This window comes from Nanorana parkeri, unplaced genomic scaffold (assembly GCF_000935625.1).
Source record: "Nanorana parkeri isolate BGI_ZX_2015 unplaced genomic scaffold, ASM93562v1 scaffold1047, whole genome shotgun sequence".
In the NCBI taxonomy this organism is placed as follows: Eukaryota; Metazoa; Chordata; class Amphibia; order Anura; family Dicroglossidae; genus Nanorana; species Nanorana parkeri.
The window spans coordinates 114,813-134,052 of NW_017307315.1; the positions used below are offsets into that span (position 1 = coordinate 114,813).

At 47.6% G+C, this 19,240-nt stretch overlaps 1 protein-coding gene across 1 annotated transcript in view; it reads left to right on the forward strand.

The window, feature by feature from the left end:
- Nucleotides 1-5,907: 5,907 nt before the first annotated feature.
- The window catches only part of FCHSD2 (FCH and double SH3 domains 2), a 159,992-nt gene continuing 146,659 nt past the window's right edge, over nucleotides 5,908-19,240 (forward strand). The window contains exon 1 of the mRNA XM_018567426.1: nucleotides 5,908-6,141. Coding sequence (XP_018422928.1) covers nucleotides 6,121-6,141 — 21 coding nt within the window. The 5' untranslated portion in view covers nucleotides 5,908-6,120. The remainder of the gene's footprint in view (nucleotides 6,142-19,240) is intronic.

Sequence of the window (19,240 nt, forward strand, 5' to 3'; positions counted from 1 at the left end):
TATACCAGAGTGGCGATCTACAACATGAGCAACTAAGAGTAGTGTCACATCTTTTACTTACTTACACAGATACAATTTGTACAAATTTCTAGACTTTAACAAATATAAATAATTTTCATGACATCCCTTACTTTTTATAAAAATGTATGATTGCCGCAAATCCAGTGACAGGAACCTCCTTGGTGGAGAGGGGCGAGCAGGGGGGAAATATAATGGACTCAACCACCCACGTGGTCTATTAAAGCAGATCTAAACCCAAAAACAAAAAACTCCTATAATGTAGTCTACCAATCTTTAGTAAATGGTGGCTGCATTTGTTTTCTTTAGTCTTTTTTCCCTATATTGTTACCTGGTGATCCAGCCAGTAACACACTTCCTGTCTTAGGGTGGCTCCACTCTATGGACACCCTTGGACAGTAGCATTGTCACCCTGTGGGGAGGGTAATAATAGATCTACTATACTATTAGATATACTAAAAGATTTAGAAGGACTTAACTAACAAAGTAAATCTGAACTCCAGCTAACACTTTTTAAAGCAGATACAGCAAGTTTTTTTCCCCCTTTTTTGCCATAAAGGCTTTACATAAATGAATAAAAGCAAATCCATTGCCAGCACCCTTGTCAGTGTTAAATGGTTTGGCCCAACCCTCTATCTGTCACTTTTCCTGGTAAAGGAAGGTGAAAAATAACAGGAAAACATAAAGAAAAAAAGCCTAAAATAGAAAACGAATGCAGTCACCACATGTGTGGATTGGTAAGCTGCAATATAATACATTTAGATACACTATAAAGCAGTGGTTCAAAACCTGTGTAACCTCAGGACCCACATTTGTCCTTGGTCATTAAGTTCCGACCCAAGTCGCACTGCAATGGAACGCACGGTGCACCTGTAGCGGTGCCAAGAGCCAGAATGTGATGTCACTCCAGTCCTGGCACCTCTGCAGGGCATGCAAGGGAGCTATAAGCAATGCATGTATGGAGGGAGCTCCTTTGCAGCCATATCTCCAGTACACCACCACACCTCAAGTCAAAATACGCTGGGCAGCATATTTTAAATAGCTGCTCGGTGTAAGAATGGACAGTGCTGTGCTAGGGGGAGGCTGAGCAACCTCTCACCTAGAAAAGTGGACTGCATGCGGCGACCCACTGAACACGGGGTCGTGACCCACTTTGGGGTCACGACACACCAGTTGAGAACCAAGGCTTTAAAGTATAGTACCCAAGAATTAGTGTTATAAACTTTAGGAAGTACTAATTTGAAAGAACACTAAATATAACAAAACACTTCAATTGTATAATTAGGAGAGTGAAAGGCAGCAAATAAGACTAGCTGATTGTTATATACACTTTAAGTCCTATACAAACCACACCGGTCAGTCAGGAAGGACAGACCCCATCGGGTTGGACTGGAACGATCACCTTGTCTCACTTTCACAGGTCCTGATAAGCTGCACATACTTCTTATTTGCTCAAAAGTCAGATAGCCGGTTACCTGAGCCAGATCTCTCTGACACCTCCACGTCCTGCTACACACAACATGTATTCATATATAGAAGACAAATGATAGCAATAGCACTGAATTCTGTTCCAGCTGGATCCCCCCAGAGGTGAGAAAACCAAATCCAACCCTTCACATCGAACTCAAGGTTCTAAACTGTTACCTGTCAGACTCTACAGTATATTGTGTTGTCGCTTTATGTCATTGTCACTCCCTTGTAGAACAATGTATGAAACCTTTTTGCTTCTTTTTTTTTACATTTGTGGTTTCCTTGCCCAGTAATCAGCTTTGAAATCAGCAGATTTGCTGTAATATTTGACTCTGCATGGATATACGCATTCTGGACACCGCAGTGAACTATATGTAGATCCGGGGTGAATTTTGTACTAATGAAAACATTCCAAAACAAGAAATTGTATAGATTTCATAGTGCGAGAGCTGTTTAGACCCTTTATGACCTATTACACTTCTGTCTCAGTTCCTACAGCTGGGTGTAGGATTCAGATCATTTGGGGTGTATGTCTTCTCGGAAGTGTGGGCTTTTATTGTCAGCTCCCGCCTGAAAATAAAAGTAATTAGTTTTATTTAAAGTAAAACTGAAACCCAAACTTTTTTTTTGGGGGGGGGGGTGGATATGGTAAGGGAGGGTTGTAACTCCTGCCAGATTTTTTTGCCATCTCTGTTCCATTGGAGAGATTTCCCTTCACTTCCTGTTCCATAGCCATAACAAGAAGTGAGAGGAAATCCCTGCAAAGAGAAGGAAGTCCCTGGTGGTCAGCAGGGTCTCCAGAACTAGTGTCCCCATTGGAAAACTTCCCATCTATTCCTATTCTGGTGTCAACTCAAAATATGGGATTTTCTTTCACTGATAAAGGTCACCGAGACAAACAGAGAGGGTGAATCAGGGACAAAGGCAGCAATAAAAACCTGACAGGTGTTCTAATCCCTCTCCACTCTATATGTTCAAGCTTCAAGTTGTTGATTTCAATGTATTCGCCAACCCAAGACCATGTATATTAATCGATAGAGGTTTATCTATAAGGGTTTGATCTTCAGTCAGTCCCATCAAATATGATTAAGGGTGACCCCCTCACTTTGTAATGTAGACTTGATGTATCAGGGTGGTATTTCACCAACATCTGAAGGATCATAATTTTAATTCCTTGTTTGTTTTCTCAAGTGATGAATTAAAGGAGAATTATGGGGTCAGGGCTTTTCCCCATAGTTCTCCTTAGGGTAACGGGAGGATACAAACTAGCGTTCTCCCGTCACCCTAAGCTCTGTATACCGCGAGCTACAGCTTGCGGTATACTGAGACGCCGCAGCTGAAGCGGATCCCGACAATTATGTCAGGATCCACCTAGCTGCGTGACAGCTGGCTCTGCCTATCTAGAGGCAGAACCAGCTGTACCCGCCCCTTCCCCCGTCCGTTCTGCCAGTCAGCGCTGGCGGATCGGAGGGGGGAATCCAGTCCCTCCCCTGTTACGGCAGAGAGCCGTGACAGGATCGAGAAGTGAGCGAACGCCGGTATGTGTTCGCTCACTTTCCGATCTACTGAGCCGACCTGTGACAGTTTCATTGTCACACGTCGGCTAGAACTATGAGGATGAGTGAAAAGCACTCACCTCATAGTTCTCCTTTAATCCATGCACAGTGGTGACTCATATTTGGAGTCATTGCTCCCTTTGAATGTGGGAGCCAACTTGGTTGATGGCGATGCTCCTATTTAGTAAGATATTCAGGTGGGCACTTGTAGTCTCACGCCAGAATGGAGAATTACAATAGAGTCAAGGTTCCATTACTGAGTGCTGTGCTGCCTGTAGGCGATCCCTTAAGACTCATCTCTTCAGGGCAGCCTATCCCACCTCAACCTAACCACTCAACCATCACATTCTCAAATAATTCATCCCCACACAGCCACCTCCTCATGTATCACTTCCCTCTCCCTTTAAGATTGTAAGCCCTCAGGGGCAGGGCCATCCTTACCATCTTGTCTTGAATTGTATTGTAATTGCAATGTCTTAACCATGTCATGCTCTTGAGGGTGTTTTGTATGAAGATTTTAAGCTGAAAGTATCGGAAAAATTCTGAAGTGCTGAGAACTGGAGGGAAGAGAAGGACCAGATCCCATTCATTGTAGACAAGTCATATATCCCTCTTCACCCACCAGATGAACCTAATAGGTTCTTTGAAGACCTGGTGGAAAGGATGGGTTATGGAAGATGAAGGACAGGGGGGGTGGGTGTGCCCCATAACCATTTTTACCAGTAAAGATTTTTATATCACAGATATAAGGAGCTGGAACTCACAGATGGCTTTTTAATGATAAAAAGGGAAACTTGACAAAAAAAAAAAATTATACTGTTCATACAGACTTGTGAAAATGCTGAAAGGTCCACTGTAATAGCTTGTCCATTTCTGTTTAATTTGAACTCCCCTGTCTTTCCATTAGCCTGCCAGATCAAAGTAAAGAGCCCTGACTTCAAGCCAGTCTGGTCAGAGCTTACACAGGGCTAGAGGACCATGCCAAGGTCTGGTGATTGGCCAGTTGCGCACCCAGAGCTCTTTCATAGGGGAAGGGGAGAAAGTCACGTACCCACCCCCATACCCAACCCCATACCTGGAGGTACCAGATACTTTACTATACTAGAATGGGCTGGAAAAGTATGGGGGTGAATGAAGGGAAGTCATAAAGAGTGTGTGTGGGGGATGGGGGGTATTAAGTGAACCTTGCATGGGCCAACCAATGGTTCACTTTCACATGATCTATATATTATTGTTACTCTTCTCTTTTTCAGTTGTCAAAAATTGACCGCAGGAAGCAGCCGTCAGGGGAAAAAGTGGAAGAGATGAATGTGGAGCCGCAGAATGAGCTGATTGAGACTATGGACACGTGGGAGGTAATGCTAAAAATGATAATTGGAGGTGAAACATGGGAATGGAATCGGTATTATGCTAGAAAATAATAGGGGCAGGCCCAAATCCTGACACCCCAGACTAAAATGTATGAAACGTACCTGATAGTCCTTGCCTACAGCCAGCAGATCCAGCATCTTGCAGAGGGTGGGAGGTGGGGTAGTTGTGGATGGAAGTAGACCTACGTCCTATTCTGAATGCTGGGGTGACCCTAGATGCCGCCTGCCCTAGGGTGTGTGCACTGATTTTGTCACAGCATGGCAATGCAACTAGGGTTGCCACCTTTTCTTCAAGCCAAACCCGAACACTGTAGCACCCCGCAGCAATTTTTTGGTAAAGTATACAGTATGCATATATTTTGTATTTAAATAACATTGGAGGTAATCACAACTTTCCAAAAAGTGAAGCCGGGAGGCGGGTCATAATGTGCCGACCAGCTTCCCGATTGGCTAGGAAGAAAGTTTCAGTTGGTGGGCAGCCTGGCTTCCTAACCAATCAGGAAGCCCGGTGGTACGTCATGACGGCTTCCTGATTGATTAGGAAGCCAGGCTGCCTACCAACAAGTGAAGCTTGCTTCCTAACCAATCAGGAAGCCAGGCGGCACGTCATGACCCGCTCGTCACTCGCTGCCTGCCGCTCGCCGCCAGGTGAGGTTTTTCGTCTGTGGCTCTGTCCGATTTGAATCCTGTGTCCGGGTGTGAGGTGGGCTTGCACCCAGGCACAGGATTCCAAACCCAGACTGTCCGGGGTGAATCCCGGATGGGTGGCAACCCTAGATGCAATGCACATTGTTGCACTACTGCAAATTGCACAGTACTGCATTGCATACCCACCAGTAGGTGCATTGAGAATTAATGGCACCAGCGCACTGAGCATTCACTGCCAGATACTGTGCGTTTAGCGTGACGCTATAGTGTGTTTATTGGTCTTTAATGGCACCCTAATGCACCTCACCAACCCATGTGTTTTAGTGCCCCACTCACTACTGTGCATTGTGCTGTGCTGCCTTTCAGAGCAAAATACTACATGCCCCTTTATTGGTGTTTTAGTGTGCTAGGAAGTCCATGCAATAGTATAGTCTGCCCAGCAGGTGGCGCTCGGCCCCAGAAGAGAAACAGTGTTGTAGTAGCAGAGTTCAGGCTGTAGGTGGCGCTCAGTACCCAGATCATGGCAGTGCTGCAGTGCCGTCTCTGTCCAGCAGATAGCGCTCGCCCACCCCAGACTTTGAAATATTATCTGTCATGGCCTTGGGCTGGACAGTAATGTAATACATATTTCTGTCCAGCAGGTGGCGTTCGGTCATCTGAAATCGGTGGGACTGTAATATAAGTCTATGACCGGAAGGTGGCGCTCGGCTCACAGGGATCGGCAGTTCTTTAGTATCAGTCTGTCACCGGAAGGTAGCGCTCGTCTCCCGGGGATCGGCAGTGCTGCAGTATCAGTCATTTACCGGAAGGTGGCGCTCAGCTCCCGGGGATCGGCAGTGCTGCAGTACCGGCAGAGCCGCCTCCTGTCTCCGTGCAGTGATCGCCCCTCCCCCGCTCCTATTACACGCCGCCCCTCCCCCAGCACTGTGCTGTGTGCCCGGCGCTCTCCAGTCTGTCTGTGGCCCTTCATGGAGCCCCCCGGACTCCGGCACTGATACAAAGCCCCGGGACCCGCCAGGGGAGGAGGAGGAGGGAGGCTGCACCCCAACAGCAGCACCATGCAGCCCCCTCCGAGGAAGGTAAGATATGGGGGGGGACCCCGCATTGTTCTGGGTACAGCAGTTTAACTCCTGCACTGCTACATTGTAGCATGTCCACAGATCTTCAGAGCATTCCTCCCCATCCCATCCATGGTACCATGCCCTGAGATCTGCAGAGCATTCCTCCCCATCCCAGCCCTGGTGCCCATGCTATGTGACTGCAGAGCATTCCTCCCCATCCCAGCCATAGTGCCATGTTATGTGACTGCAGAGCATTCCTCCTCATCCCAGCCATGGTGCCATGTTATGTGACTGCAGAGCATTCCTCCTCATCCCAGCCATGGTGCCATGTTATGTGACTGCAGAGCATTCCTCCCCATCCCAGCCATAGTGCCATGTTATGTGACTGCAGAACATTCCTCCCCATCCCAGCCATGGTACCATGTCCTGAGATCTGCAGAGCATTCCTCCTCATCTCATACATGGTGCCATGCCCTGTACTCTGCAGATTATTGCTTTGATTCATCTGGTCATGCTGTGTGTATTATTCGGATTGTCTCGGTGTGCAGAGCGTTCCTCGTCATCGTTGTGTGCTTGGTCGTCTTCATGTTCCCTCCAATGTATAGTTTGTGTGTAATCTCTGATTTCTTGTTGTACATCGCGTCTGCATGCAGAGCGTTTCTTCCTCTCACCATCACCTGACATCTCAGCCCCGGGGAATGACAGTTGCAGTGAAGTATGGAGCGGTTTCCCATAGCGATTATGTCAGTTTGAAGTCTTGTTGCTATGGACGACGTATCCTTTCTCCCATCCACAGCACCTCTGTGGTTGCTCCTCTACTCCTGACCCCCTGAACCTCCTCGTCTCTCCTCCGGCCCCGCCGCATCTTCTCCCGTCCCGCCGCCTCTTCTCCTCCCGCCCCGCCGCCTCTCCTCCGGACCCTCCTCGCCTCTCCTCCTGACCTTCCCCGCCTCTTCTTCTCTCTTCTCGCCGCCTCTTCTTCTCTCTTCTCGCCGCCTCTTCTTCTCTCTTCTCGCCGCCTCTTCTTCTCTCTTCTCGCCGCCTCTTCTTCTCTCTTCTCGCCGCCTCTTCTTCTCTCTTCTCGCCGCCTCTTCTTCTCTCTTCTCGCCGCCTCTTCTTCTCTCTTCTCGCCGCCTCTTCTTCTCTCTTCTCGCCGCCTCTTCTTCTCTCTTCTCGCCGCCTCTTCTTCTCTCTTCTCGCCGCCTCTTCTTCTCTCTTCTCGCCGCCTCTTCTTCTCTCTTCTCGCCGCCTCTTCTTCTCTCTTCTCGCCGCCTCTTCTTCTCTCTTCTCGCCGCCTCTTCTTCTCTCTTCTCGCCGCCTCTTCTTCTCTCTTCTCGCCGCCTCTTCTTCTCTCTTCTCGCCGCCTCTTCTTCTCTCTTCTCGCCGCCTCTTCTTCTCTCTTCTCGCCGCCTCTTCTTCTCTCTTCTCGCCGCCTCTTCTTCTCTCTTCTCGCCGCCTCTTCTTCTCTCTTCTCGCCGCCTCTTCTTCTCTCTTCTCGCCGCCTCTTCTTCTCTCTTCTCGCCGCCTCTTCTTCTCTCTTCTCGCCGCCTCTTCTTCTCTCTTCTCGCCGCCTCTTCTTCTCTCTTCTCGCCGCCTCTTCTTCTCTCTTCTCGCCGCCTCTTCTTCTCTCTTCTCGCCGCCTCTTCTTCTCTCTTCTCGCCGCCTCTTCTTCTCTCTTCTCGCCGCCTCTTCTTCTCTCTTCTCGCCGCCTCTTCTTCTCTCTTCTCGCCGCCTCTTCTTCTCTCTTCTCGCCGCCTCTTCTTCTCTCTTCTCGCCGCCTCTTCTTCTCTCTTCTCGCCGCCTCTTCTTCTCTCTTCTCGCCGCCTCTTCTTCTCTCTTCTCGCCGCCTCTTCTTCTCTCTTCTCGCCGCCTCTTCTTCTCTCTTCTCGCCGCCTCTTCTTCTCTCTTCTCGCCGCCTCTTCTTCTCTCTTCTCGCCGCCTCTTCTTCTCTCTTCTCGCCGCCTCTTCTTCTCTCTTCTCGCCGCCTCTTCTTCTCTCTTCTCGCCGCCTCTTCTTCTCTCTTCTCGCCGCCTCTTCTTCTCTCTTCTCGCCGCCTCTTCTTCTCTCTTCTCGCCGCCTCTTCTTCTCTCTTCTCGCCGCCTCTTCTTCTCTCTTCTCGCCGCCTCTTCTTCTCTCTTCTCGCCGCCTCTTCTTCTCTCTTCTCGCCGCCTCTTCTTCTCTCTTCTCGCCGCCTCTTCTTCTCTCTTCTCGCCGCCTCTTCTTCTCTCTTCTCGCCGCCTCTTCTTCTCTCTTCTCGCCGCCTCTTCTTCTCTCTTCTCGCCGCCTCTTCTTCTCTCTTCTCGCCGCCTCTTCTTCTCTCTTCTCGCCGCCTCTTCTTCTCTCTTCTCGCCGCCTCTTCTTCTCTCTTCTCGCCGCCTCTTCTTCTCTCTTCTCGCCGCCTCTTCTTCTCTCTTCTCGCCGCCTCTTCTTCTCTCTTCTCGCCGCCTCTTCTTCTCTCTTCTCGCCGCCTCTTCTTCTCTCTTCTCGCCGCCTCTTCTTCTCTCTTCTCGCCGCCTCTTCTTCTCTCTTCTCGCCGCCTCTTCTTCTCCCGCCCCGCCGCCTCTCCTCCTGACCCTCCTTGCCTCTTCTTCTCCCGACCCCGCCGCCTCTCCTCCGGACCCTCCTCGCCTCTTCTTTGACCCGTCTCCTCTTCTCCACATACGTGGATAGTAGAGAATATCGGGTTGTTGATTTTGTACTGATCTGATGAGATGATTGCGTGGTCACGGCCGGGTCAGTTGTGTGCCCGCGAACTCCGTACAATCTGCACTGCCAAAGATACATACCCAGTCATCCAACACAACTGCTTCAGGCATTTTTGTACTCATCAGGGCAACACACATTCATTATAAAGACGATACAACTGAAGTGGTCGTGTTCCGATGAGATGGTCCAAAAGAAACCGGAAGCCAAAATCCCATACTGGGTGAGCAGTCGTGATGGTGAGGTGGCCTAGGAGGACCCAAAATCCTTCGGCCAAAACACCATAAACATCACAGAGAACATCGCTAAACAGAAGTTAATTGGGCCCCCCTGATCCAAAAATCACGGGTGTTCCTCCCCATCACCCCAGTGCTTGTGGTGTGGAGGGGTGTAGATGGGTGTAATGAAAGCAGAGCAGTCGGAGCCCCCCCATATAAAAGTTCATTGTGGTGTGTCCTGTATGTTGGGAAGTGCACAGGACTGGTTCCCTCTGTCCCCCTGCACACATGTTCTCATGTTTAGTCCGTGGGAAAATATCTACTGCCATTCCTGCTGTTGTGTTTCCTAATACCGGTCCCTATTCCGTATAGAAGGGCGCTGCCCAGTACCACTTCCCTTCTTCTCTGTGGATTTCACTCTCAGTACCCTGTTCTGAGTGTGTGTGGAGGGGCTCACTTCCTATCCCCGGTGTGCTGCATGTCATCCGGGGTACCTGTCCCGGTTATTTGTATTTATTTGACTGTACAGTACCAACCCACGGACAGACCCCATGCCTAATTTATGATGGGACTATTTTTCAGTATCTGTTCACTTCCTGTCCTCGTGTGGGAGTATTTTCTGTGTTCCTTGTTATTCTGAGTAATTTCTGACTTGTCCCACATGCACATATGAATAGCATCTCCGGTCACTAAGAGTAGTAGTGTGACTCAGCGTCATATTCCCGTCATAATGGAAGAGTTTGGCAACTGTGTGTCCAGCTAAACCCTACAAGCCTGCAAGTGTGGTGGTGAGTCGCATGAAGGTCCCCAGAAAAGTAGAGAGGCGATCACCCAGGAGCCATTCATAAATGGACTCTGTAGACTGTGTGGTCTAAACCAAAACTTGATATTGTGGCCCTCAAGAAGAAGATACAACCCGGGGTTATGGTGACATTGATGGTGGTCGGTGAACTGTGCTGGGAGGGCACTGGTTATGGTGGCATGGATAGTAAATGGTGAGCTGTGTGCTGGAAGGGCACTGGTGATGGTGGCATGGATAGTGAACGATGAGCTGTGTGCTGGAAGGACACTGGTTATGGTGTCACGGATAGTAGGCGGTGAGCTATGTGCTGGGAGGGCATTGCTTATGGTGGCATGGATAGTGGACGTGGTGTTGTGTGCTGGGAGGGCACTGGTGATGGTTGCGTGGATAGTGAATAGTGAGCTGTGTGCTGTGAGGACACTGGTTATGGTGACATTTATAGTGGTCGGTGAGCTGTGTGCTGGGAGAGCACTGGTTATGGTGTCACGGATAGTAGGCGGTGAGCTGGGAGGGCATTGCTTATGGAGGACACTGGTTATGGTGTCACGGATAGTAGGCGGTGAGCTGGAAGGGCATTGCTTATGGAGGACACTGGTGATGGTGTCACGGATAGTAGGCGGTGAGCTATGTGCTGGGAGGGCATTGCTTATGGAGGACACTGGTGATGGTGGCATGATTAGTGAGCAGTGTGCTGGGAGGACACTGGTGATGGTGAAATTAAACTTGGCAATGGCTGAGGGCCTCCACATTGTAAAGTGTCCTGAAAAGCTCACCCCACCTCATTATCGCCTCCATCTAAGGTGCTGCTCCATATTACATCAGGAATATCATATCCTCCAGCACGGACCGCTCCATAGTGTAGAAGTCTGTTTTGGAAAGGTAGAAGGATGCATGGGAGTAGTGCATTCTGTGCCGCATGAACTGTGTTGTGACATAGAGCTTGTATACCAGCCAAGGATCCACCATTTTAACCAATCTGTCCAAAACCATCCCCGGGAGGGACCAGTACGTGTGGTTGAGTATGGCACTGCTCTGGGTTCCATGTGTTGGCACGCACTGCAGGAATGCATGGTAAAACACGTGTTTTTAGGGTGTTACGGCAACGCTCTGATGTGAACAAGCCCTGAGCTTTAGCTCGGTGGACATGTTTTCTTGCCCTGTATATGGGCTCGTGTACGTAAATGACAAAGTCCGAAGCCGTGATTTCGGGAAGGGTCACATTTGCAATATGTTTCACAGGTAAACTCATTGGTGATGAGTTTATGGACGGTTGTTGGGTTTTAACCCCTTCATGACTGAGGCCCTTTTTTCATTTTTTGCACCCATGTTATATTCCACATTTTAGGCCTGAAAATGACTTAAAACCCCCCAACATTATATATTTTCTGAATGCCAAGACCACTTTGGATGCCTAAGGGATGAGCCCGTAGTGTAAATTCTCGCAGTGTGTTCACTATATTTCCCATTTCACAAAAGCCAATTTTAACTGCTCAGAAAAGGCCGAATCCTGCCACAGTGGGTTTGTGGTTGGCGTATTATTTGGTGTATAATTAAAGGGCAGCGATGTAGAAGAATGCCACATTCTGTTTGTCGTGAGGATATTTGGGATGTGAATTCCCGTCTTCATTTCTTCAAGGAGAACTATGAGGCGAGTGCTTTTCACTCACCTCATAGTTCTAGCCGACCTGTGACAATGAGACTGTCACAAGTCGGCTCTGTAGATCGGGAGGTGAGGGAACACATAATCATTTTTGAATACATATGCAAGGGAAATGTTAAAAACAAATGCTAGCACATGATTGGTTGCTTGAAATGAATGCAGCTTCACCTTATTCCCTGAACTCAATGAACCTTCACTCTGTGAACACTTGTTTACTACCCTCTGGCTTTTAAAAATAAAGGTTTAAAGTGTATCTGAACACAACACCAGAAATGTAACATGTTGCAGCTTTCCAATCCTTACATGTGGCTGCATTCGTTTTCTTCCTTTTTGTTTTCACCAGGTGATCCTGCCAGAAACACATTTCCTGTCCCTAATATGACAACACTCATTCATTTACTGTATCAATGAAGGTGCAGTGTTGTCACCCTAGGAAAGGACAACAAAACATCTCTCCCTCTCCTCTTCTCCATAACATAGAGGAGAGTATTTTGTAGTTTCCAGAGAGAGTTTGGTACAATGGTAACTGCAAACAGACGCAGAGTATACAGGAAGTTATCAGCTGGAAAGATTTCTGGCAGGATCAACTGGTATTTTTGCATTTGTTGAAACCTCTTTCAGTGGTATATTTAAAGCTGAAGTCCAGGACTAAAATAACAATACACGTGCAGACTCTACGGCCACGTTCACACCTGGGTGGTTCTGTGTTTTTGACCATAGAGACCCTTTAAGGACCATTGCAACCTCTGCCTCCTTCTCTTCTCAGTTGCAGTTGACTATAGATGTCCTTAAACCATCATTTAACCCTTGCAAGGAAGCCCCATCTTTCCCAAAAAAATCCCAGAGTGGGGGGTTTAAACTCCAAACACTCTGCATTCATCAATGGCTAACACAGACCAACCCTCGACTATTGTTCGGGGGAACACTTTAAATCTGGACAGCTTGCCCCGCACAGAGATCATTGCACTGCAACCAATCAGCTTCTCTCTTTCATTTTCAATACTTGCCTGAACAAACTGAAGAGAGATGCTGATTGGTTGCCATGGGCAACTGCTCCAGATTTTGTCTTCTCCAGTTTTGATAAACCCCTCCCCCCCATTGAATATAAAGCCATCAGGGTGACATTTCTTTCATCATACGGGTCTTTTCAGCGAGTCGGGTGGCAAGAAGTGAAACTCGTCCGTTTTAAGGAACTTATTGTATTCGTGAAAAATGAATATTTTGGGATTTTTTGTCGTTGTTGCTCATCTTCTCCACAATGATCTCCATTGTGCTGATTTCTTGAGTATAAAAGGTTTGTGCACTTCCAAGCATTGTGATCATGCGTCTTTCCTGACTCTGCTCTTCATTTGGTTGGTCCGGTATGAGATCTGCAGTGTGTGTGAGGACCGGCCGGGCTCCTCTTCCCTCTCTTGTGATGGAGTTTAATCTGTTCTGGCTGGAGGTAGGTAGAAGCTTCTACTGGAGACCAGCATGCTGGGAAATATCTGCAGCTAAGAATCATTCCCTTTTCTCCCTGACCTTTTCATTGCTCTCATGCCCCAGCGGGGGAGGGGGGGGGGGATCTGTAGTCTTTGTAATTTTAAGGTATGCTGCCTGACTTTTTATTTTGTTCTTGCAGAAAATGCTGCTTCAGTTCAGGCTCCTTTCAGTGCATTTGATCCAAGTGGCCTCTATTGCACTTGTGAGGGGGTAGTGGGGGGAGCGGCGCACACGGCGAGGGTAGTTTTGCATTTTGCCCCAGAAGTCATTAACAGTCTCTAAGCCTAAAAATAGTTTGAAAATGCTGCTCCAGGCTCCTTTCAGTGCCCTTGATTCAAGTGATCTCTGTCGAAGGTGAGACTTTGGGTTCAGAGCAGCTGATCTTTCCCTTTTAACTGAGATCACATGACCAGATTCTTAGATATTTTTGAGGGTCTCATGACTGGTACAGTAGGAAGCCCAGAGCAGCATTTTCTCCAGGCAGGCAAGGTAAGTGTCTTTCATGTGTTATTTTCTTTTCAGTGATCAGTAAGATCTTATTCCAAAAAATAAATAAATTATTTAGATAGATAATTATGTGAAAAAATTTTTTTTTCCATAATTATATAAAATGAAGAAAAAATAAATGTAAATACACTAATATATAAATATATACATTTTAGCAGGAAACTCTCGTAAGCCATGTGTATATTTTTAGCTGTGACTTTCCCAGCTTTGCCATCGTGCCGTCACGTTCCTACCTGCAGGCCGGTTCAGCGGGTGACACCGTCAGTGTGCACTGTGCACGCCCCTCCTCACACTGTAGTCTGCATAGTCAGCACGGTGTGGGGAGCGTGGGATTTGTGACTCACTGAAACTCTTATTACATAAATCCCACGTATCTCTGGAAGCTCCTGAAAATCGCCCGCAGCCATGTGTTGGGAACTTGTAGTTTTGTGGTTCCATGCCGCAGTTTAGGGAATTATGTTTAAATGATTGCCTGAAAGCAACTTTTCATGTAACTTGGAATTTTTACTTTCTTGCTGTTCCATATTTTGGTTATGGCATTTGATATTCAGATATTTAAAAAAAAACATATCTGCTGGTCATCTCTTTATCAGGGTATGGGGTTTGCATTTTAAAGGGTATGTATGGTCAAAAACTAAAAATAAATGCATTTCTATATTGAATTTCAATCAGTAAGCTTTCTTACTCCAAATAACTAGGGATGCACCGTGTTATTCTAGGTATGCACCAATACCATTTTTTCCAGACCGAGTACCAAAAACTTTACCTCGCCAATACCAATTACCGATACTTTTTTTGTGTGCGTCATGTGACAGTTTTTCTAAAACATACATACTCATGATTTTAGGACAGCAAGTGCCAAGGCCTTGTGGCAGATGCGACCGCTGCGCCACTGGTAAATCTGCCACTGACTCCAAGCTGTAAAGGGACAAATCCCAGCAATACATTGTACAATAATGTAGAATACCACCAGCTAGAGAGGACTACAAATCCCAGCAATACATTGTACAATAATGTAGAATACCACCAGCTAGAGAGGACTACAAATCCCAGCAATACATTACACAGCAATGCAGAATACCACCAGCTATAGAGGACTACAAATCCCAGCAATACAGAATACCACCAGCTATAGAGGACTGCAAATCCCAGCAATACATAGCAATGCAGAATACCTCCAGCTAGAGAAGACTACAAATCCCAGCAATACATTGTGCAGCAATGCAGAATACCACCAGCTAGAGAAAACTAGAAATCTCAGCAATACATTGTACAATAATGCAAAATACCACCAGCTGGAGGGGACTACAAATCCCAGCAATACATTATATAGCAGTGCAGAATACCACCAGCTATAGAGGACTACAAATCCCAGCAATACATTATATAGCAATGCAGAATACCACCAGGTAGTGAGGACTACAAATCCCAGCAATACATTGTACAGCAATGCAGAATACCACACCAGCTTGAGAAGACTACAAATCCCAGCAATACATTGTACAGCAATGCAGAATCTAGATACTCTGTTGCTGACTAGGGTTGCCTGCAGTCTCACCGGGCCTGTGCATGACGTCTCAGCTGGCTGTGCATGACGTCTCAGCTGGCTGTGCGGTCTCACCAGGGGTGTGTCCGGCATCTCAGGAGTCTGTGCGCAGTCTCACGGGCAGTGGAATGAGGATGAGAAGTGCGGCTGGCGCTGTAAACGGCCTCCGCTGTGTCCCCAGCAAGCGCAGGACCTTACGGCAGCCGGATGTATTTAAAAATGTAAAGCTCCAGTATCAGAGCTTAGCATCAGGGCATTTTCACAAGTACTTGTGGAAATGTCCAGTATCGGCACTGATATTGGTGCATCCCTACTATTAACCATATCCATCTAGATCAGGGGTAGTGAATTAAAATTCAAGGAGGTCCGAAAGGGGTAACATTTTCGAGGCAAGGTCCGAATCACGTTCCAGACAGAGCAGTCACTCTAACAAGCCCCTTTGTGACATTATTTAGAGGTGACAGGTTCTGTTTATGGAGACTTTAGGGGTCTATTAGGCCTCTGATGTTGCGCCCCCCCCACAATACAGACCATACAGTGCAGGATTGTGCGTGATCCTCCGTTTACCCAGCACTTCAGTCGGCTTCTAAAGCATTGAGAGCACAATGAATATGGAGTTCAGGATCCAGCAGGGTTCATATTTTAGGTTCCAGCTCCATCGACAACAACTAAAGAAAACCTCAAACGTTAGGCACCAGCTGTCATTTTGGAGGCACATAGGCGACCCGGCTCCTGGTATTTGTCCAGCTCTGGCATAGGAGGGGGGACTGTTTTTTTTCTTTCCCTTCTTGGCTGTAGCAGGCATGGCTGGGAGCTCTAGGGAAGCTACGTGGCCCCTGGGGTCCCCGAATAGATGTAGTGCCCATAAATCCACATATCTGTGAGCTGTCATAAATGCACTTAAAGTCCTTTCACCCCCCATGTGAGAAGTCTGCTCAAAAGTAAAGTAACTCAAACTGCTGCATTTATTCAGATTTTGGGGCTTATTCACATGAGCGGCCACTGGTAAGAATCTGCATATCCTGCCGGCAGAGAACCTGACCCCAGGTGAACAGCTGGAGCCAGATGTGTACAGATCAATGGCCGCCACTGTTTGCATGTAGCCACACATTTAAAGTGATAAAGTCAAAAGCTATTTCGCATGCTGATGAAATCACTTACAATGGAAGCTGCTCCTTGATGTTTAAAAGGTTTAGTTTCCTGCAGAATCTGCTGGTCCCCAGAGCACTGATCCTGGCTCCTTTCCCTTGCAGGGTCCTACGGAGGCACCCTTGTGCACGCTAGTAAGCTGTGTGTGTCTCCACAAACACATGGACACAGCAAGGCAAGCCATTCCCCTCACCCCTTCTCCTAGAAGCTAGGAGATGGACAGCTGCTGGAGACTGCTCTCCCTTGTGATCTGGTACTGGACAGGAAGTTCAGGGAAGCTGAGCTAAGAGAGTTGGAGCTGTTCAGAAACATGATGACTAATTGCTTGTAAAAAATGTAAAGACTTGCTTTGCTGGGCAGTGTATATTTGTGTGATCTGGAATCATTATTAAAAAATAGTTTGAGAGTTTGTACTACTTTAAGGTCCGGTGCACACCTAGGCGATTTATCACGCACAACGCAGATTCGCATTGAAGTCAATGGAGGCTGCTCACACCTTTGCGGTTTGTCACGGAACCCGAAATCGCCCATCACGCGAAAAGGTGCAGGAGCTATTTTCAGGCGGTTGTCGCGCGGTTTGGTTCTCATAGACATCTCTATGCATTGAAAAACGCGCGGTTTACAAGGAACAGTCGCGCAATCGAGAAACGTGCGAAAACAGCTCAGCATCTGAATCGCCTAGGTGTGAACCTCGCCTATGTGGTTACATGTGATTAGGGACCCCGGTTGCGGACAGTTTGTGTCCAGGGACAACATTTAGCTGCTTCTGAACTCCCCATCATTCGCCCATCTGACTCAACTGGCTACAAAGTTGTTTGGCGGCAGTTTTAGAGCCAGAAGACCAGCATGACCGCCAATGACCAGTATTTTCTGCTGTAGAACGGCAGTAGCAGCTTATGATGTGACAGGTTCTCTTTAAACCCTTCTCATCGTAGAGCTGCGTAAAGTGAGCCCTTATGATAGATGTGCGCGGCTCTTTCACATCCCTCCCTCTGTGTGTTATTAGCACTGCAGTGGTCTCTGTCCCTTTGATCCTCCTGCATGCAGTGACATCAGCCGGGCGAGGTACGTTGACGACATTCTTTTTTTTTTTTTTGCTGCTGTGAAGTCTTGGAAAACATCGGCTCCCTGCTTGATCCCGGAGATAAGAGGGATTAGAGCGCCTTTGCAGCAGCACTTCTGAATCACACTCGCCTTTTACCTTTTTTAAAGGATCTTGGCTCATTTCCCAGGTGTTTAAACATGTGGCTCAAGGGCAGAGCAAGATTTAAACGGCCGCTCCACCTTCCTGCACCTTTCTGACTACGTGTAAAGTAAACTGTGTTCAAAGTGCATCTGTTATTTGAGAACTGTAGGAGCTGCCTCTGTCTGAAAATGCTAGCTGCCTGGCTCTCTCCGGCCTCTATAGTTGTGCGTCGTCTGTGCCCTCTATTAAGTATTGAATCTTAATGGATCAACATGTCTGTCATTCAGACTGCAGTTGCCTAAGGCCTTGTTCACACCAAATGCCTACCAAATCTGCATGAGTTTCTGCACACGCAGTGCAGTGGGTTTTTGATGCATTCCGGGCCGTTTTTGGTAAAAAAAACCACGTTTTTTTAGTTTAAAATGGGCTTTCAGTGCGTTCCAGAGCGTTTGCATGCGTTTTTGATGCGCTTGCATACGTTCCAGAGCAGGTAAAATGGGGCTTGCTGCAGTTTTTTTTTACTTGCTCTGGAACTGAACGCTGCGGTGTGAACTAGAGCCCCAAATACCATTGGAATACATTGGACGCAGTTTTGATCCGGTCTGTAAACTGCTCTGCTCCTGGAACGCGCTTGGTGTGAACAAGGCCTAAGGCTGGGTTCACACCTAGGCGTATTGAATATGCGCGTTTGTCGCGCCATTTTAACGCGATCCGCGGTATAAAAAAAACGCGCGTTTCCGTGGGCTACTTGGCTGTATCCCAATGGAAACGCGAGACCAAAACGCTCCAAAGAAGTACATGTACTTCTTTGGGCGTAGGCCGTTTTGTATCGCGTTCGGACGGGCGGAAATACGGCAAGGTGTGAACCAGACCCATTGAATACAATGGGATTTAGATGTTTGAGCGTTTTGTAGAGCGTTCGTCGAGCGTCGTTGAACGCGCTACAAAACGTTCAGGTGTGAACCAGACCTAATAGTCAACAGTGGAAAATCACGAGGCAGGTTTTGTGTCACGTGCAAATGTTTGTCAGTACATACGAACGCGTCTTTTGGCAGGCATTCTGTTATCTTCCTTGCAAAACACAGCACCACAGAGGGGGTTGGTCCTTAGACTGCAGAGATGTGGAATTCCTATCACCCCACAGAGCGGGACGTGTAGTGCCGAGCGAGTAGTTTTTTTTGTATATTTAGCCCTGCTTTGGGCAAGCAGGGCTATATGTACAGCGGGGATCTGCTGCACGTTTTATACGAGTGATCTGATCACTTGTACCAGCCTGTCTGCCCTCCCTCCCGTGGTTTCCGGGGTCCCCCGCTCTTCTAGGGGACCCGGGACTACAGCAGATGAGCTCATGATGGAGAGTTGGAAGCAGAACGAAGAACATCCGTTCTTCGCTCTGCTCTGTGTGTTTAGTGAGACCGGAGCGCTGCAATCACAGCGCCACCTGTCTCAGCTGTCGGGAACTGCACAGATCTGTTCTGTTTTGGGGGGCAGGTTCCATAAAGAGAACCTGTCACCTCCAAACTATCACATAGGGTCTTGTGTAAGCCCCTGTGTGATGGGAATACAATTGTGTAAAAAATTTTAAAAATAATAAAATATGTAAAAAAGTAAGTGATAAAAAGTAAATAATAAAAAACAAAATTCAAACCAATCCTGCCGATCCCCGACAACTGCATGCAAATAAACGCACGTGTAGGACATTGCGTGTGTGCGTTGAAAGCTGCTGCCATTCCACTGTGCGCTCTATTGTGGTAGCCAGCCAGCAGAACTCCTCTTACATGCACAATCTGCATTAAAGGGTAGGTTCCCTTTCCATGTAATTTGGGAAAATGGAATTACCTGATCAAATCTGGCCCCCTTCGCC